Below are 21029 nucleotides of genomic sequence, written 5' to 3'. Positions count from 1 at the left end.
GAGTATATGCAAATTGCCATCATACAAACTGAGGCAGCAGACTGTGAAAATGAATATTTGTGTCATTCTTAAAACTTTTGGCCACGACTGTAGTGTTGAACCAGGATGTGGACAAGAAGCTAGGGTTAGGGCTAGGGTTGTGGTTGAGGGTTAGTGATGAACCGGGATGTGGACATGAAACTAGGGTTAGGGCTAGGGTTGTGGTTGAGGGTTAGTGTTGAACTGAGATGTGGAAATCAAACTAGGGTTAGGGCTAGTGTTGTGGTTGAGGGTTAGTGTTGAACCAGGATGTGGACATGAAATTAGGGTGTGGGCTAGGGTTGTGGGTTAGTGTTGAACCAGGATATGGACAAGAAGCTAGGGTTATGGTTGAGGATTAGTGTTGAACCGGGATGTGGACATGAAACTAGGGTTAGGGCTGTGGTTGAGGCTACATTTAGGGTGGTGGTTGAGACTAGGGTATGTTCAACCCTGACTCATCCTAGCCCCCCACCCCCCCGAAATAGCGCTCCCCCGCTCCCTCACTTTGACTGACAATGGTACTCAACGACAAGATGCATATAGTAATAATGTATAAAGTTAAAGTTTTATTTTCATAGGCATAAGTTGTACATAATGATAAATTCCATATTGTTTCAGTCATCTCTGTGCAGAAAGATCTCATCTTGTCGTGGGTGTAAATGTTTTGGACTTAAGGATAAAATCTTGGGTGAATATCAGACCTGGATGTCAGTTCCACAATTCACTTTTATATAGTGTGACAACATGATCAGATGGATGGTTGTACGTACACAACATCCAGGTGGGGCACCTGAAAATTGAAATTGTCAAAAAAACTTTATTTTTCCTATTTCATTTTCCCGTGACGAGTATAACCGTAAAATGGTTACCTGTAACACAGTCCTGTCCATTATATACAATACAAACACCATAATGACAACCCTTCTCTTTCAGTTTAGATTCATTTGGCACTCACAGCTAGTTCAGGGAAGACTATAGTGTTCATGGTTCTTACATACGAATATAGTCTTTTTGGAGTTAGGAGAGCTGACGCTCATGTAAACTGAATGGCAAATGCTTCATAAAGTATACATATCACTGAGTACCAATGGCACCGGTGACTAGAGTTGTCAAACTAAAGGAGGAATGAGCTCTCCCTTCAACCACCACTTCAGAGTTCACATTCAGTTAGTCGGTTTCTCGTACGGTAGGGCATATTTGTTTGAAGAACATTGATATAAATGCACAAGTTATTTCATTATGTATGAAGGGGTGGTGTTGATGCTATAGCCACAGAGACAGATCAGATACAGAGCTTAAGCATTATCATGAGTTTAGCATTGCCTCCAAAAGCTACCAGGAAGAGGCTATTTCTGAGTAACAGGAAAGGTAACATGACAGGATATTGAGCTCCTCCATAGAGCTGCATTTGAAAATAAAAGCTAATTATCTTGCTAATGTGCTTACAGTTCATTTTAAACCAAAAGACAACACGTGCGCTGTCTTGCACTGTTAATAGATACACTGTAGGCTAAAAGCTAGCGTTGCTCATTGAGAGGACAAGCAATAGTTAATAGATGTGAGTACAGTAACAAAAATACAGAGAGAATAACACACAGCATGTTTTCATGTTAGAAATAACAACAATGCCGTGAGGCTGATGGTACAGTATAAGCGATACATTGAATATATACTGTAGATAGTAGGTTTTGTTGCCATTCTAATTGCTTGTTTCGTTCCAGAAGCTTCCCGTACACAGTTTCGATAGGTGAGTGATAAAGCAGTGGGGAAGTGTGTCATACAGAGAAGAAGTGATTTCACTGATGTGGTAGCAGGAGGAAATTGTCACCAAGGGAGAAGAAAACCATTTAGTCACAGCACTGTTGTCAATGCCCCCATTGTCAGTAACATAGATCAGCCATTTTAATTCTTCTCCTTCATGGTGAATGTTTCACAGAGGCCAATAGAGCTTCTGTTTGTTGTGGCGTTGTGGGGAGGAGCAGAAGCGTTACCAGGTGGCGGAGGGGGGGGGGGGGGGGGGGGGGGGGGTCAGTCAGCAAAGGGTCAGTGCGGGTGGTTGAAATGCAGCAGGTTAATGCTAGGCCACGTCGACCTCTCTCTCTATGCCCACATACTTCAGGGCATCATCCTGGCTGTACCTGTAAGGGGCAGGAGACAGAGAGTCAGGACAGTGTGAAGCGTCAGTGTAAAAAAAAAAAACATGCAAGTCATCCCACAAATATCAGAGACAACCAAAGAAGGACTGCGATACCGTATTGTATCGGAGGCTCCAGTGTTCCCATGGTCACAAGGCTCTACCTATAGTCAAAGAAGAGCTCCTCCCCCTGTAGGATAGCCCGTTTGGCAAAGATCCCGATGCGGTGGTCTCCATTCACCATGACCACTGCAACAACAACAGCCATCACATCACTGATTTGTACACGTCACCAAACCAAATCATCCCACAACACAAGGCTTTGTAATTTTCTACGTGATCCTACCCTTAGCGTAGCAGTTTGGGTTCACCGAGTGATTCGCGAATCGGATTTTATTCCCTTTCCTTGTGGCGTCCACCACAAAGTCTGTTGAGACATAACAGGAACAGTGTCGGCTCAGCGATCACAGAACACAGCGACTGTGATGCCCTGTAAAGGGTTAACTGTGCGTCAGAGTGTTGAGGAGTCATTATTACCATTGTTCAGGTTGAAGAGGAAGCTGGACATGTATTTGTCGTAGATCCTCCCCCGTCGGTCCGCCTCATCCTGCGAGATGAGCTGCAGACACAGACCGTTTCAGAGTGTGATGGTCAGACTAAATGTTTTATACATTAATACAAAGACGTTCATACAAACGCATACTGATACCGTATAAACCCCACACCCAACTATACCCCATTACATGATAAAGAAAGCTACGATCAACAGTTTTACGTAGCCTCACCTCTCCACAGTACTCTGAGATGAACTCATTCTTCTGAACTGACTCTTTGATGAAGGTGCCCCACCCTGCCACGTTTGAGGGGGCCAGCAGGAGGTGCTGGGAAAGGTCAGAGGTTAAAGTTGGCTGACATTTACACAAAATGCCAAGACAACACTGGAACAATACAACTGTGCCTTTTATTCCTCAGCAAGTCATAAGCATGTTAATATGGGTTCTGACTCTGACCTGAATTCAGATACAGCACATCATCAACTATCAAGCTACCTGTAAAACCAGCTTCTATTTTCTATTCCTTTGGACTGGAACATGACCCGCTGGCCTACCTTCTTGAGCCCCCTTTGGATGCTGCAGTTCTTGCAGGAGACTACCTTGCTGTCCCAGTGGTCCGCGGCTCCACAGGTCATACACAGATCTGGGTCACATTCCCTCACCGCCAGGTAGCAGGGACACTGCTTGGTGTTGCACTGGGTCTTACAGCGGCAGCCCGGGAAACGGTTCTGGCCTGGAGAACAACATAACACCCCAGGGTAGTGTTCAGAGTCAGACAGGGGAACGTTCAGCGGAGAGGTTTATAGTCGCTTTTAGAAACAGCATAGAAACATACTGCTGTAACAGAGAGGCCGTATGAGTTATATGCCTCAGTGGACTAGAAAACTATTTTGTAACAGAATTCTCTGTGGCTGTGTGGCGAACGGCAACCGCATTTTCATTAATGAACGCTGCCTCAACGGTAAAAAAAAGCTGCTGCTCTGTAATGTAACTCATCAATCACTGACCTCTGCTGGCAGCTATGCTGAAATACAGCTGTGCTGAGAGTAATGGAAAGCCTTCCGGGCAGAGGAAGAAGGAAAACGAGCAGCAGACAACTTAAAACGTCCCTCTCCTCTCCAACAGGTTTAGCTGGAGGACAATACTCCATAACCAGAGCAGTAACATTAGTCTTGTCTCTCCTCCTTCCTAAGTCTTCCTCCCTACAGTTTGTGTGGCTGTGTGTGCATCACCGAGCAGTGTTCAGTCGTAGCGGTCTGTCTCGTATAAATGTAGGGATGGATGTTGTAGCTCAGGCACCGTGCCTGTCACATCTCTTTGATTCCTCTCCAGGGCTGTGGAGCTCACACATAAAAACCTCCATACGCTGCTTCCTGTCAGAACCAGGAAGGGGGGGAGGGAGAACTGTATTTCTATTAGAACACAAAATGAGCCAAAGCTGTGAATTCAGAGCCAAGCGCTCTCTCTCTCTCTCTCTCTCTCTCTCAACATTCCTTCCGCCCTGTGGCCATTTGTGGAAGTGCGTGGGCCCAGCGGTTCTGGCTCCTTTCTCCTGGGATGAATGTGTCAGAGGATTGTGAACACAGCCCCATGCTGAACAGATGCCCATGCAGCTAACCAAACCCTGCCTGCCAGAGGACAGCTTATCCTGCGAACACACAGCGAGGAGGATCGCCTTACACACTGTTCCACTGTCTATTATGGCCTGTCAAAAGGGCCTTTTTATCCACCGAGTGAAAGAGAGCTAGGCTTCAGCAGAATTGTCCTGTGAACACATTCCTATTCCCATTACAGAGTTGAGCTGTGAAACCTCTCGCTGTCAGTACAGGTAATTGTAGTAAACATTTACCACAGCCAGTTTAGTGGAAGGAATGTTCAGTATGTGTTGAAATATTTTTATACTGATATGTCTTGGACTTCTGCAAAGGGTCTGTCCGAGTTGGGAAGTGGTGTGTATGTGTGTTAGGACATGGTGGTAGCAGTGGATGTGTGTTTGGGTAAGATGACACTCACACTCGTGCTCACACTGGCAGAACTTCTCACAGAAATTCTGGGTCATCACACAGGGACAGGAGCTGTCACATGGGTGGTCCGGGTGGTCACATGGCTGGTAGTTGTACACCTGATTGGACAAGTTATCTAGAGAGGACAAAGGCTTTAATTATACAATGAGCAAATACATCATTCTGAATTAGTGTATAAGAAATGCATTTGACAATGTTAATTTCACTATTTCAATACTTCAGTCAAGTGAAGAACTCACCTTTCTTGAGCTGTATCTTTGCCCATAACCTACAGAAAAAATTAAAGACACTTTCAATAATCATGACTATTTCTGTACAAAGGTATTTGAAAAAGAACAGTAACTTTCATTTTCTGCAAGGTTTCATCTATTTCTCCCACTGATCTGTGTATCAGTGTCCATTCTCACTACATTCCTATGAGGTCATGCTGCAACAGGGACTGGGAGTGAGTGAGTGTAAAAGTCGGCGGCCATCTTGCCTGTGCTTCCTCTTCTTCTTCTGAGGGGAGTTGCCACCATCCTCCAACGGAACACGATGGATCAGGACCTCTTTCACAGCAAACTCATACACCTGAAGAAGCGAGGGAACACACACATTAAACACACACACATGCAGGCACATTTGTCCACGCATACACACAGATATGACACAACTATACACAACTATGCAGAATCTTGTGTGGTTCTGGACTTGGTCCCATTGTGTCGTTGAGTGTCTCTCAAATTAAGCTGGGAAGCGCATCGCTGCATGTGAGTACTCCATAAAACACCCGGCCCTCTCCTCCCTTATCAGAACCCACCACCATCTCAGCGTAATGCACGCACACGCGCACACGCACACACACACACCTCCCCGCCATCCCACTCCCCACACACACCCGCAAAGCCCCAAACCACTTCTGCCTGCCAAAGAAAACAGATTTGGCTTCCTCCCTAAAACAGACATAGACACATTACGCAGAAGGAGGGACTGGGAAGCTCGTAGCAGCGGCGTTTCCATCCAGCCAAACCACAGGCTCTCTGAGGGGTAACAGGGCCATGCTATAGAGTCACACTGGCATTGTGTTGGGGGACGGGATGCTGCTGCAGGGGGCAAAGCTACTTTGCGATGTCTGCGGCGGATCTCTGTCGTCGCGCTTCCCCCTCTTTGTTTCTCGGTCTTTGTCTCTCTGTTTTGTTTTGAAGGATTGGAACGTGTCTCTCAATAGCTTTGTAAATCTGATCAGAAGGCCTAATATGTTCCCCATACAATACTCCCATAACTCCCCCATAGTAGAGACACATAACATCCCCACAATACCTCAGCTAGGAAGGGATCCGTTTGCTATAAGCCGTCTGAGCCCGGAGACCGTGACGGAGTCTCGGAGAATAACAAAGATGTCATGTCGTAAAAGTCCTAATTTATGACTCCGCGTGTTGTTTACATTCCATTTGTAATCATCCCAATTTTCCACACAGTATTATGAGTTACGACACTTGTATCAATGCCAACACACTGCAACACAGTCACAGCACCACTTCGTTGTTATCTTGTCGGTTCTGTACTAGTCTGTAATCTGCTTTGGTCATTAGTGTGTTGGCCAGGAGACTAGCTTTAACTGGCGTATCAATAGAGTATATGAACATCTGGTGGGTGTAGGATCTTGGTGGTTCACCTGTTTGCAGGTCTTGGTGCTGATGAGGCGAGCGATGGAGCAGAAGTTGTTGTAGTAGGTTCCGTGCAGCACTCTGAACAGAGACTCCTCAGCCCCACTCCACTGGACAGGAGGTTCCACCTGCTCCTCGTGCTCCTCCCCCGGACACAGCTTGGTGGGGGTCTGACAGCGAGAGTTGCTCTCTGACCGGACGCAAAAACACACACATGCGCACGCACACAGACACACGGCACAGAGAGGGGGGCATTTGAGACTCACGTACATACACCCACTGCTAAAGGCAGAGAGCGACATGTTGCTTGGCAACAGGTTCAACGCTGTGTTACTGTGACCACATGCTATGACTGGGGAATGCTTATTAGTCCGCTCTCACCAATCTGTTTTTGCACATGATTTGAGCTAGTGGGGAAGGCCTCTGGGCCACCAGCTTAAGTCAGTAGTCTGTCTTCAACATGAAGAGCTGCAGTGACATCACAGTACAGATATTAGTTCCTTCCAAACTGAATGCAAGAGAGCGACAGCAGAGAGCGACAGCAGAGAGAGTGAGTGAATGATTAAGACAGAGAAAACGAGAGCCTGAGGAGAGTGCTCTTTCTCCCCTCCCACTGTTCTCCACATGAGTCTGTCAACAGAAAGAGGAAAAGCAGGGAGAGAGGCTGAGTGAAGGATCTATTGGTTTTGGGGCTGAAACCCATGATTGGATTCTTGTGTTTGGAGAGCGAGTGAGAGTGAATAGTTTAAAAATAATAATAACCATCTTCAGCCAAGGTTCTCTTTTCTGATGAACTGCATTCAGCACAGATGATCCATTCTGGCAGATGAGCATTATGGGGAACTTAGTCGATCCATTTCGTCATTAATACACTGAGGTATGACAGATATACTGTAGTACCGTAGCAGCTGAGGCATTAGTGTTCTCCTACCTGAGAAGACAGGAAGCTGGTAGTCTCCTATTCATGGGTTGCATCTTCCATCACAATATTGTTTTGAACATTCGACTGATGCCCAACTGAGCATCCTACTCAATGTATTGTCAATGAGCGCCGATGAAAATGTAATTAAAAGTTCCCCAGCTAGCACAGTGGATCTGGGCCGATTCCGGTGTGATTATCTGGCCCAAATGTATTACTTGGGGCTCAGGCCGATTGGGGCTACTCTCTGGCAGATGATTACACGGGCTGCTTTATAGAATGAACATTTCATTATTTATTTTTCCAGATTTTCTCATTGTTTCTGTGATCAAAAATACAATTAACATTTAAATTAAATTCTTTAAGAGTCCTGTGTAGTATTTTGATACTTTGTGCAAGGCAATTGATAAGCATTACAAACTTTGTGGATGGAGCTCCCGAGTGGCGCAGCGGTCTAAGACACTGCATCGCAGCGCAAACTGCGTTGCTACAGATGCTGGTTCGAGACCCGTGCCGGGCGCGACCGGGAGACCCATGAGGTGACGCAGAATTGGCCCCGCGTCGTCCAAGTTAGGGGAGGGTTTGGCCGGCCGGGATGTCCTTGTCCCATCGCTCTGTAGCGACTCCCGTGGCGACTCCCAGGTGTTTCCTCTGACACAAAATGTTTTTTTGTGGATGGGTATAATTTGTATGTATATAATGTAAAATAATAATATTTAAAATGACTAAATCAGGTAATTTTGTATACATTTATTTACACTTGCATCGGGCTGCTTCTGGGTGGATTCTGGTAAGATGCCGGCAAAGTCGGCTGAATTCTGGTAGACGGAAATGGCCCGATGTACTTGGGCCGATTCTGGGCAGTCATTCATTTTGATTCCGGGCCGAGTCTGACACCCAATTCCGGGCCAATTCAATCAGTTCCGGCCGCCCGGAAGAGGACTGCTTCTGGGCCGATTCCTCATCGCTAGCTGGGGAATTACAGTGGCTTAGAAATACAACGCAATTAAAAAAGAAGGCAAATAAATAAAAACCTTTTGTCATCATTTTGATGTCGCCAGATTGACTTTAGATGCAGTATAACGTTAGCTATTTAGCTAAGATTGAGGGGAGGACAGCGGATTTTAGCTAGCTACGTTAGCATTGATAGCTATGTTTAAAAAACTTTGCCAGCTAATGACAACATTGCCATCTGTCTAAAGTCAATTTGTTGTATTTCCAGGCACAATAGTGTAATTTAGACTGAACAGTCGTTAGCCTCCGTCCAGAATGACTGGGCTTATCACCACTTTAGGGCACCACTATGGCACCGCCCGGTAGAGAGCGCCTTGAGAACGTTCATAACAATGGCATGACACAACCGAGTGACGGAGGTGCAACCTATGACTAGTACCTTAGAAGCTAGTCTTTCCCATAATTGTCTCTTAAAGTACTTACGGACCAGACAGACTAACATGAACATCGGCCGTGTGCAGTGGGTGGCTGTCCTATTGCCTCTGACCACAGAACATCGGTCGTCATTTTCTGTTCATTTCCCAACGATTCTACATGTTGAATCGCCACCGTTTGCCGACACCCAGCAGGTGCTGTACTGTGCACCGCTGGCGTTCGTGTTGGTCTGTCTTGTCCCTTATAATGCTAGTGTTTCCCCAAGCTACCTGAGGAGCTGGTGGTCTCGTGGTCACTATCCACCTCCTTGGCCTCCTCGGTGGTGCCTGACGGGCCAGGGCAGCTGGAGCTGGGAGGGCGTGGCTGTCGCCGCCGCCGCCGGGACTTCTGGGAGCGGAGCATCTCCTGATCCGCAAACTCTTTGGCCCCTTTCTTTAGAGGAGGGAGAGAGGAAGAGAGGGACAGAAATGAAGAGATAGAAGTGTTAAAGAAGGGATGAATGGATCAGAGCGTCATCATTGGCTTGTCTGTCTGTTGTCGGGCAGTTAAACACAGAGGACATGTAGAGGACCTGAGCTCACCTGTAGCAGAAAGCAGTCCAGACCACAAGGCTCTGTCTCCATGCGAATCTCCTTGCTCTTCCTCTTGTAAACATTGGGCGTAGCGTGAAAAGCTGGAAAGACACATACTATTAGTATACTGATAGTAACAATATACTGTATGTTAGTAGAACAGTAATACTAGGGACGTAAAACATTTCGCCTGCTGCACAGACCCTATGGACACTCTAGTGTAGAGCGCCTGGTTAAACTGTGCTTAGGAGCATATAAATTCTCTCCATGGTTAAAGTAGGAAGAAATATATGTCATTGTTGTAAAAATGTGTGAGTCTGCTACATTTACTATTATCATATATAAAAATATTGAATTACTTTGACATATTTAATTAGGTTACATTATGCTAATTCCCCAATGGTGGACAGAACGTGATACTACATTACACATACTAATGTTTTCACCACACAAGAATTGCAGGAAATACACATACTTTTTACCTCAGATTGGTGATGTTAGTATTACAGTTTATAGTCAGCATGATCTCACAAAATCGATCGCTTAAAACAGATCTTTGGTTTAGTACCAGTGGCAGTGTCCAAATACCCATACTTGCGTTCTAAATAGTAGGCACTTTGGGTAAGCAAAAATAGAACGGGGCAGAATGACAGATTTTTACCTTGTCAGCTCGGGGATTCGATCCAGCAACCTTTCGGTTACTGGCCCGACGCACTAACCATTTAGTAAAATACAAGTATTCTGAACATGTGTGACACGTGTAACTTTTATGTATTGGTCTTCAAAATATCACAAGTATTTCAGCATATTGATTATGAATTTGGACATTTAAAACATTTTCAATGTTTTTTAAGGAATACAAACGGTACTTTAAAAATGATTTTTAAACTGAATTCTACTTTATCAGGTAAAAACTACTGAATGAGCCCAAAAACGTGCTACGATTCATTGATTTTGATGATATTAGTGAAATCGTGAAAATATGTTTGTCCTGGCTAGTAATAATGCATTTATTATAACACTAGAGATTCCAAGAGAGTCCGAGAAAGAAAGAGAGAAAAAAGAAAAACATAAATCTAGAGGAAAAGCCACATGTTGACAGATGTCAATAGGTTAAAAACACAGAGAGAGTTAGTTAGAGAGAGAGAGAGAGTTAGAGAGATACAGAAACTGAAAGAAAAGAGTAAACCCATAGGACACATTACGGTGGAGGAAGCAGTCGTATTTGAAGCAGCGCCTGCAGAACAGCGTATGGAAGGAGTGTAGGGACTGCTCCCGCTGGACAGACTTGGCGAACGGCCCGTCTATGTTAGGGGTACAGAGGGGGGGCAGCTTTACCGGGCTGGGGGGCTCCAGGAGGTCCTTGTACCTAGGGAGGTGTAATTTGGGGAAGAAGGGGATAAAACAAAACATAGCCTTACCATGCATAATATAACTTTGTATTAGGATTGTATTTTGTATGAGCATGGTATATGGCATGATATACAGTAGAAGTGGGAAACTACAGTAAGTAGCTGTATTCTGACTCAAGTAGGTCTGTGCCAGGGGTAGGCAACTAGATCAGGCCGCGGGACGATTTTTGTCGGAGCGGATGGTTGGGGGGCCGGAAGATAATTATAATAATTTGTACATTGCAAATAGACCACAACTAAGCCCAAAAAGAACCTGCATTTGGAAATAACAATAATTTCATACCTTGATTACATTGAGACACGATCAAGTAAAAAAAAATGTATTTGTGGGAATACTTGGGAACAGATTTCCTAAATGAAACAAATATTTTGCTGAATTCCTGGTGATTTTACAGTCCTTTTCTTTTTTACGAAAAACAAAACATCATTATTCTTTGTTTTACTAAAAACTTTGCGGGGCCCAGTTGCCGACCCCTGGCCTATGCTCATTTGCAGGTGGATTTGGAGTGTTAAGTTTGCGGTATTTTCGAAGAAAAAGGCCTTTCAGATGGGGATGCAACAACTTTTCTATTGAGCGCGAGAAGAGAGGGAAGAGAGCATTATTAGCATGTCCCTGCGAGCTCCCATCTCCATGGTGAACACTAAGCAACGCTCGGCTAAGCACAGCACAGTTGTTGGGCACTTTTCTTACTTTTCCTTCAGCTCCTCCGTCGTACCCTTGTAGGGGAACATCGAGGCGATGGCCGTGAATATCTTATCATGCGGGATCTTCTTATTGGCAGGCAAATCCCTCACTAAGAAAGGTAGTGAAAAGAAAAGCAAAGAGCAGATAATTAGCAACTCAACCACCCCTTTTCTAGTTCCAATTTCCCATTGAGATGTAATTGTATTTGCACTTTTTGCCATGTAAGCAATCTATTGGAACGATTGCAAAGTCCCGATCCTATTGAGAAGGACTGTTTGTCCATGTGCTCTGTGTATTGAGAGAGTGCCAATGGGTGTGTCATACTGATGTGTTCAGTGTCTGATGACACAATATCTCTCTATGTGAGTGTCACACCCCCTCCCCATAATCCCTGGTGCTCTCTATGTGCCAGAGGTCAAAGGGCCTTGTAACAAGAACCTGGCCGTATTGTATTGGTGTTATGACCAAACATGTTCCCCATCCACCCAGTCTGTCCCTGGGACTGGGACAGTCTCTAGGTAAACAATGCCAGGCAGTGCCACCGTGCTGGGACAGAGCGACCTGCTGGCTCCTGTACAACATGGGGTACAGTAGAGTCACAGTGATCAACCTGACCTGTACCCTCTGTTCTCTCATGTCACTGATAAGAGTAGGAGGACAAGTCTATAGCAAATACAAATAAGCATGCACATTTCACTTCAGATAGTCCAGCATAGTAAAACCAGTGACTCTCATATAGAAAACAGCACGTATTGCCTTTTGTTAGATAAGCATCCAATCACATCTAGGTTAATTGTGGTTACATCTTCCAGTCAAGACTCTGGAGGACACTTACCCTCTATGACACTCCTCCTCTTCCTCCTGAAGAAGGCTGTGGGCCCCACCTTGGCCTCTTCAGTCCCTTCCTCAGCGCTCTTCCTCACCCCCTTCTCCTCCTCCTCTTTCCCCCCTTTCTCCTCCGCCGCCTCCTCCTCTTCCTGGTCTGAGTACTGGCTCAAGGCCTCCACCAACTCTTTAAAGATCTCATCGTTGATGAACCCTCCCTCTGGGAGACAAACCCCACAGTCAACATGTCAGCGCCTACTGATGACATCATGCAATATACGTCAGCACATATCCCCTAAACAATTTAGGTTGCCCCAGCAGCACACATCAACGCACGTACTGTACCGATGACATCCTGGAGCACGCCTAACCCCCACGTCTCCAATAATATAACTCCGTGATAGATCAGACTGACAGTGTGCATAATCGAAACAGGACAGAAAGGATGATAGCCCTAGTCTAGGTAGGTAGGCAGGTCACCTCTGTCTCCATGGACACCGTCATAGTTGTCGATGAGCTCCTCCAGGAAGGCCTCGTCCTGCTCCAACACCTCGTCTCCCATGTAGGGGATGTTATGGAGGAACGTCTCATCCTCCACCTAGGAAACCATTTTTATTGTCTTTTTTTTATGTAACTAGGCAAGTCAGTTAAGAACAAATTCTTATTTACCCCGGCCAAACCCGGACGACGCTGGGCCAATTGTTCCCCGCCCTATGGGACTCCAATTCAACAAACACATTGTCACATCTGGCTGGGTGTGTGTTAATGTGGTACATGAATAAAATCTGTGTGCATATGTTCATATTAGGGATTTGATACCTGTGTAATAACAACGTAGTAACGTTAGAAGCGACCTATCATGTTGTTGCACAGTAATTGAGAAATGACTTTGTTATTGCATAGAGATGGGGTTGAGCGTTTATTGTTATTACACAAGTGGAATAAGGACGTGTGTTTTTCCTGATGTGTATGTACACTACCGTTCAAAAGTATTAAAACACCTACACATTCACAGGTTTTTCTATATTTTGACTATTTTCTACATTGTAGTATAATAGTGAAGGCATCAAAACTATGAAATAACACATACGGAGTCATATAGTATCCAAAAAAGTGTTAAACAAATATATATTTTATATTTGAGATTCTTCAAATAGCCACCCGTTGCCTTGATGACAGCTATGCACACTCTTGGCATTCTCTCAACCAGCTTCACCTGGAATGCTTTTCCAACAGCCTTGAAGGAGTTCCCACATATGCTGAGCACTTGTTGGCTGCTTTTCTTTTACTCTGCAGGCTGACTCATCCAAAACCATTTCAATTTGGTTGAGGTCGGGTGATTGTGGAGGCCAGGTCATCTGATGCAGCACTCCATCACTCTCCTTCTTGGTAAAATAGCCCTTACACAGCCTGGAGGTGTGTTGGGTCATTGTCCTGTTGAAAAACAAATGATAGTCCAACTAAGCCCAAACCAGATGGGACAGCGTAACGCTGCAGAATGCTGTGGTAGCCATGCTGGTTGAGTGTGCCTTGAATTCTAAATAAATCACAGACAGTGTCACCAGCAAAGCACCCCCACACCAAAACACCTCCTCCTCGATGCTTTACCGTGGGAAATACACATGTGAAAATCATCCGTTCACCCACACCGCGTCTCACAAAGACACGGCGGTTGGAACCAAAAATCTCCAATTTGGACTCAAGACCAAAGGACAAATTTCCACTGGTCTAATGTCCTTTCCTCGTGTTTCATGGCCCAAGCAAGTCTCTTCTTATTATTGGTGTCCTTTAGTAGTGGTTTCTTTGCAGAAATTTGACCATGAAGGCCTGATTCACACAGTCTCCTCTGAACAGTTGATGTTGAGATGTGTCTGTTACTCGAACTCTGTGAAACATTTATTTAGGCTGCAATTTCTGAGACTAGTAACTCTAATGAACTTATCCTCTGCAGCAGAGGTAACTCTGGGTCTTCCTTTCCTGTGGCGGTCCTCATGAGAGCCAGTTTAATCATAGCGCTTTATGGTTTTTGCAGAAGGATCTTTCAAAGTTCTTGAAAATGTTCCATATTGACTGACCTTCATGTGTTAAAGTAATGATGGACTGTCGTTTCTCTTTGCTTATTTGAGCTGTTCTTGCCATAATATGGACTTGGTCTTTTACCAAATAGGGCTATCTTCTGTATACCCCCCTACCTTGTCACAAAACAACTGATTGGCTCAAACACATTAAGGAAAGATACTCCAAAGAAGTACTTTTAAGAAGGCACAGCTGTTAATTGAAATGCATTCCAGGTGACTACCTCATGAAGGTGTTTGAGAGAATGCCAAGAGTGTGCAAAGCTGTCATCAAGGCAAAGGGTGGGTATTTGAAGATTCTCAAATCTAAAATATATTTTGATTTGTTTAACACTTTTTTTGTTACTATGATTCCATATGTGTTATTTCATAGTTTTGATGACTTCACTATTGTTCTACAATGTAGAAAATAGTAAAAATAAAGAAAAACCCTTGAATGAGTCGGTGTTCTGAAACTTTTGACCAGTAGTGTATACTGAATGTGTGTGCGTGTGTGTTTCTCTGTGTGTGTGTGTTGTCGGGAAAGCCCCATACCATGAAGTTCTGCTGCAGAGGGGACCAGGAGTACATGAAGGGGATTCCTGCCACGGTTGTCAGGGGCCGCATGGCAACCGCCTGAGCTTTAAACGCTGGGAAGCCAAACTCCACCATGCACAACTGTGATTGGACCAGAGACAGATGGGTGAGTATGACAAAGGAGGACAGACCAGCACTGGATTATAACCAACAGGTAGGCTACTATTACCCAAATGAATAAAGACAATGCTATATCCACTGACACTACTCTGAAATGAACTAGGAAACAAATACCAAGACACTAGAGAAGAGCATAGCGAGAGTTTCAGGAACACAAGATGCTGCTCTGTCTGCCTCCAGGCTGTTTTCATCATAGGTTCTGAGAGAGTTTAGTTATTGACCTCAGTAAGGCAGTCTCATGAACCCTTTTGGCAGCTTAGCATCTCCCTGAAAAGGGATGAAACATCACAGTCCTGTCAGCCTGATGGGAGAGCAGACCCTGGCCTGGTTAATGAGGAGGCAGGAGCCAGAATGGGCTAGTTCATGGCCAAAATGTAGATTTCCCCTTAAATACACATACACAAAAGTAAATATTCTTCATGAGATGGCCATAGAGAATAACTGGTAGTGCTGCAACATTTTTGAAAGGTCTAGAACGTATCTTTCTTATAAATTGCTGAGGTGTACTCCCTTTGAGGACACAAACTCAAGTACATAGTACAAATGTTATGAAAAATCGGATATTCTTTTTTTCCTGTTCAACAAAAGTGGCACAACAGGGATTGAAGTTACTGAAATGCTTTCTAAATATAGTAACAATCAAATTATAAACGACTTACTGTAAGATTTCACCTTTCTTATAATTGTAAAATAAATGTGATCACACAAACGTTCTCTGGGCAATCCAGAGACACCATTCAAATGTGTGCAGACCAACAATGTCTACAAACCCTGGATTGCTGATGCTATGTATTGGCCATTGAGAGGCTTTGAAGCAACCGGTCGGCCATATTGGCACTCCACAGTCGGAGCAGTCCTCCATAGGAATGAAATGAATTCTAAAGTATTTCAATTAAATGTTTCAAAGACAAAATTACACATATTTAAGTATTTGGTGCAGACTCGTTACAACCTCATTTTTAAGCACGAAGTGATTTTGTCCATCTGTGACCAAGAGAAAGTGGTCTTGTTTCAATTCTACAAAATTATTTTGGATTTTTTCCTGTTGAGAGCTATAAATCCATCTGAGAACATCAATGGGAGATGAAACTGCTATTGTTGCATCTGCTAGACTCTCCCGTTTCGTAAGAGCTATTGCAAGCGCAGCTACGAGGTTCACTGGCACAGGAAATCGTTGCTTTGTCTGGATAGGCCAGAAAATGTGATGCGTCGCCTCCTACTGTATTTCTCTTGATCCTTTTGTCTCTCTCTTTCTCTCTCTCACCTTTTTGCCGGGTAGCGCTCCACCTGGGGTAGACAGGGGAACTGACTGGATTCTCAGCTTGGACCACTCCTCGTTCAGAAGGTTGGTACGTTCCTCTATCTTCTGCCGGTTGGACATGAACAAGGCCTGGAAAAGACAGGAAATGTAAGAAGAGTTGGTAATACCTATACACACAATCTCGCTCTCTCTCTCGCTCTCTCTCTCTCTCATTATCCTTACCTTGACCTCCTCTGCGTTTTTAAAGCGTTTCAGCTGACGGAGGCGCATGTACTCAGACTTCACCCTCTTCCTCCACTCCAACAGGCTTCGGGAGTGTATGTTGGAGGCGGGACAAGGTGTTGGGGTCAGGATTAGGGCCGGGTCCGGGACTGGGTATGAGACAGGGACCTCTGGGGCCTCCTCCATGGTCCTGCACAATGATAGAAATGACTGGAGTTACTGGCACTGACACAAAGACGAAACACATGGAAGTGCCCTGGTCAATCATGCTAAAGAACACTTTTCTATTTCACCAATTCCTAAGGGTCCATTTGTGTGTTGTTAAAAGTAGTATTAAAGGAGGATATCACTGTTCGTGTGAATGTGGTGTGTGAACTGGTTGTGCCTAACTCCAAAAACACGTTTTACTTGGATCTGGGATGTGATAACATCAATGGCAATTGGAAAAGTAATTTTCCAAGAGCTTCCCGTAAGAGAAGTGATTCAGCCCCCCCCCCCCCACCCCCACCACACACACACTCTCGCAGCCAAACGAAACGCATGACTCAAACTTCTGCATGCGTGTGCGTGAGCGAACCACCGCCCCCTTCTGTTAGCAAAAGCACCAAGGACTGCATTAAAAAGGCTTTTAAAAAAACACCTTCCAGTGCATCCTGGTCAGCGCTATAATGTGCCATTCGTAATCGTATCGTGTGGGACTAGAACAACGGAATCATAAAATAACGGGCCTATAATAAAGTGAAACCGCAAGCACGTCAAACTTGTCATATACCCAGACGAAATGGCAGTCTGAAAAACACGTTCTCCCCTGCACATACATTAGTAAAAGTGGGCGTTTCTCTTCTGAAAGCCAATATGAAAACAGAGCAGCTAAGTGCGTAGTACACTTTTCCAGGATTTCGTAACATCTTCCGCAGAATTCTATAACCAATCCCACAAAATAAATGTCGCGCTGCGTAAAGGCTTTTCGTTTTCAGGGCAAATGAGTCGTATTAACCGTACCAGACATTAGCCTTCCTTCGAATCATACACCCTGAGAATCCTACACCAACAGTCGATAACAGAAGTCACATACGCTGGTGCATCGCCTACCCGTTTCAATTGTGTTCGTTTTACGCAATGGACAGCTTTCACGCCCAACCAATAACATTATAATGTGATATTTCTAATGTGCTTCTCTGGGATGCGCGCACACATGTCCAGTTTTGATACAGTGTCGCAGTTAGAAATACCTTTAAGGATCCTCGTGTCCTCTTTATTTGTAGCGACTTGTGCTCGCCACTAAAGCGTTGAACTCCCCGTATGAAATCCACCATAAAATACGGATTTCTTCGCTACGGACGCGAAGTAAATAATAGGGTCCGTGTATTTGTGTTCACACGCCGATGGGATCCGAAGATTCCTATGTCGTCCGCAAGCATGCTGAAATTGAAGTTGTACAGTTAAAAGCTGCGCACTTAACTGGCTCAGTTAAAGAGTGACGTCTTTATAGTGATCACACCGTGCTTGGTAGCTGGACTGGGGTAAAAAAAGCGTGCGACTTGAAAGTATATGGACATTTGGATAGCCCACATGTAGCTTATGAATGATTCTACTCACAAGGGCTACACGCCTAGTATAAGGCTATTACTAACGTTATTACTACTAACAGAATACTATTACTATTAGTCAACTATTACATAGGCGACTAAGCTACTATAGGCTACTAATAACTAGTGGATAATACTAATTTATCAAAATGCTACAGTTGATAGGTAGTCATAATAATGATGTTTAATGTTTATTATTTGTTCATATAATGAGATATCATTAAAAAAAAGGAAAATATAACAAATGCCTATATGGATTTCCTATATCCTCTATGGATGTAATGCATTTTAATATGAGGGTCAGGTGATGGTATTTGGGAAGGTTAGTGTATCATTAGTTCATCACCAACAACCTTTGCTCTCATACTGTCTATTGGTAAGGTACCCTGTTGTATTTCTCCATCATTCATGTATACATGTCATTCAGATTTCTACAGGGGTAATAATAAACATATATTATCAATGAGTATTGTTCCTCCGTCATTCATGGTAGATGAATATCATGCTGATCATGGAAGAGGAAGCCTCCAGCCTCCAGTCTAGCGCATGTTGTTTTCCTCCTCTCAAGGGGCGGGTGCGCAGTGCGAGCTGGGGCTGTGGCACTCTACTCACAGTCACGTGGTTCTCTGAGGAAGGAGAACTCGCCTGGTCCAGTAACGCAGACAACCCAGCGGACCAGCCAGGCCCACGTTAGCTGTGTTCAACAGTCAGCGCTCATTAAACAGTAGCCTGGCCTAGCATTAGAGACGTACTGCTTTTTATGATACACTATGTCTGTTTAAATTAAATGGCGAATAACTGTCTGGAAGATAGAAAGAAAATACTCTATGCAAAGCATCATCTATTATAGCGTGTTCATAAATACCTTAGAAACAGTTAATAGAGACATATTACATCATGATGGCAATGTAAATGCTTTATAAATGAAGCTCTGTGCAGGTAGGAGTGAAAACTAACAGAACTGCTGGTGAACGTGAACCCTGCTGTCTTTTTTTTCATACAGAAGATGGCACTGTAGGGCTACTTTTATTAAAGTTCTCCATTATATTACAGTTGTACCAATATCACTATATTAGGCCTATATTTCTTCCAGGGTGTAGAATGACAAGTCTATGATCGGGCCATTGGGTGATAGTGTAAATGATAGAGCAGGGGTGGGCCGAATGATAAGCAACAGGATGGAAAAGGACAACATAATCTACTTCAAAACACCAGGCCCAACCAGAATAAAATTGTGATTAAGTAATGAAATAATCTTCAAAACGTGTCTAGTTGCTGTCTTTTGACGTAAACCATATGCTCAGTCTTTACTGTGTATCATCGGGCCTTATTGATCATTTATTGATCATTGATTCACATTTAGCACAGTATGGCCGGTCCACCTACAATGGCATCATTTTTGTGTACAATTAGTTCTGATTCTCACTCATAGTTACTGGCTGTGTATTCCTGGGGCCATTAAGCATCTCAGAGTAGGAGCGCTGACTTGCTAACGTGCCTTTTAGATCCTAGATCAGCACTCCTACTCTGAGATGTTTATACATACAGCCCCTGATCTGTAATTCTGACACTGCAGACAGTAAGGCTGTTTCAGTGTGTCACATACAGTGCTCTTCTACGGTGCGTTTTTCTTTGCCCGCTCTCTCTCTTTCCTGGCACATCCCCATTGGTGCTTGATCTGGGCCGTGGCGAGTTTATACTAGTAAGTTAAAGAATATCAGCTGCCTATCAGTGCAGCTGGTGAAATACATTACACAGTCATTAATCATCTCAAATAACTCTCTCATTGAGGTGCTGAGCTAAGCGTTTTTCGCCATTCCTCAAAATATGCTTGTGTCCTGTAGCCCATTGAACATTTATTTGAGCCTCCCAATGGAATCGTTCGGTAGAAGCTGATGCGCTAGAGAGAGAAGAAGTGCAGCTGAGTTTATGGGGAAAATTCGACGATGGCACCAATCGTACAGATGACATGTGTTGCATTATCCCTTGATGGCTCTGCGCAGCTTCAGATGAGCTAATGTACTCAAGTCCTTAAACGTTGGAGGTTTATTCAATCAGTTGTTTAAAGAAAACAAATCATTGTTCTGTGTTGAAATGTGGAAGTAATTTTGTCCCAGAGTCCTAGCAAGCTCAGTCCCAGCTGAGGCAGACAGTACATCAGTGACGTGGATGAATGCATCATGAATGCGTCATTCTTTGTGTGTACTGGAGGGCCCAGCAGTGTCTCAATGTACTACAGCAGCACTGTGGATATGCCAAAGACAGCCTTGCAGGGGGTGAGACATTCCACGGAACTACTGCTGGGGGGAGAGATTTGTCATCAGCCATTACCTCACACAATAAATACAGAAACACAAAAACATATTTCCCTTCGTCACCAGCTGGGACCTCCCCGACACTCCTTCTGCTGACAGTGACAGAAAACCCAAATCGTATTTGACTGATGTACACTTCACTGTTAGTGTTAAGTTAATAAACGTTTCCCTACGAACAAAGTGAAGTTGATGTAAGTTTCCTTACAAACTTGATTCAGCTCCGTCTGTTTCTCACGAGGAGCTCTAGCCTTGAGACATAACAAAATAGCATCACATTGTTTTATTGACAGTTTGTGCTGTCAAAGAGCATGTTGAAGCTATTCATTTCAGCCTTTGTTATCTCAATTACGATGAATCAACACTGAGGATACACCTTAAAAATAGTCTTCCACTTAAAGCAAGCTACACTGAGTGTAAAAACATTAGGAACACCTTCCTAATAATGAGTTGCACCCCCTTTTGCCCTACAGCCTCAATTTATTGAGACATGGACTCTGCAAGTTGTTGAAAGTGTTCCACAAGGATGCTGGCCCACCTTGACTCCAATGCTTCCTACAGTTGTCTCAAGTTGGCTGGATGTTCTTCTGGTGGACCGTTCTTGATGCACACAGGAAACTGTTGAGCGTGAAAAACCCAGCAGCGTTGCAGTTCTTGACCCACTCAAACCGGTGCACCTGGCATCTACTACCA

The 21029-nt window shown here is 44.3% G+C and overlaps 1 protein-coding gene across 2 annotated transcripts; it reads right to left on the bottom strand.

Annotated features, from left to right (window-relative positions):
• Positions 1–567: 567 nt before the first annotated feature.
• Positions 568–17947, bottom strand: LOC115198163 (histone-lysine N-methyltransferase EZH1). Of its 2 annotated transcripts, none has more exons than XM_029759912.1 (20): positions 17668–17946; positions 16436–16625; positions 16217–16342; positions 14791–14913; positions 12662–12779; positions 12192–12401; positions 11363–11465; positions 10465–10628; positions 9269–9360; positions 8957–9119; positions 6388–6569; positions 5212–5303; positions 4973–5001; positions 4723–4848; positions 3264–3442; positions 2941–3036; positions 2693–2774; positions 2502–2582; positions 2320–2404; positions 568–2159 (listed from the first exon to the last, which is right to left on the bottom strand). In XM_029759912.1, the coding sequence occupies exons 2-20, from the start codon at positions 16619–16621 to the stop codon at positions 2099–2101; spliced, it is 2298 nt and encodes a 765-aa protein (XP_029615772.1). In that variant the 5' UTR covers positions 16622–16625; positions 17668–17946; the 3' UTR covers positions 568–2098. The 2 variants fall into 2 exon arrangements, with proteins under 2 accessions (XP_029615772.1, XP_029615781.1); XM_029759921.1 differs by having other exon boundaries at positions 2031–2159; positions 2273–2404; positions 17668–17947.
• Positions 17948–21029: the final 3082 nt, after the last annotated feature.

This window comes from Salmo trutta, chromosome 1 (assembly GCF_901001165.1).
Source record: "Salmo trutta chromosome 1, fSalTru1.1, whole genome shotgun sequence".
Lineage (NCBI taxonomy): Eukaryota > Metazoa > Chordata > Actinopteri > Salmoniformes > Salmonidae > Salmo > Salmo trutta.
The sequence above is the reverse complement of the archived record's forward strand: the minus strand, read 5'-3'. Positions and strand labels throughout refer to the sequence as shown.

Excerpts from the sequence above, each read along its gene's own strand:
- LOC115198163 (XM_029759912.1), bottom strand. The coding sequence starts at position 16,621 with ATGGAGGAGGCCCCAGAGGTCCCTGTCTCATACCCAGTCCCGGACCCG. Across the intron at positions 16,343-16,435 it reads AAAACGCAGAGGAGGTCAAG|GCCTTGTTCATGTCCAACCG; the intron begins GTAAGGATAATG and ends TGTCTTTTCCAG. Across the intron at positions 6,570-8,956 it reads CGAGACCACCAGCTCCTCAG|AGAGCAACTCTCGCTGTCAG; the intron begins GTAGCTTGGGGA and ends GCGTCCGGTCAG.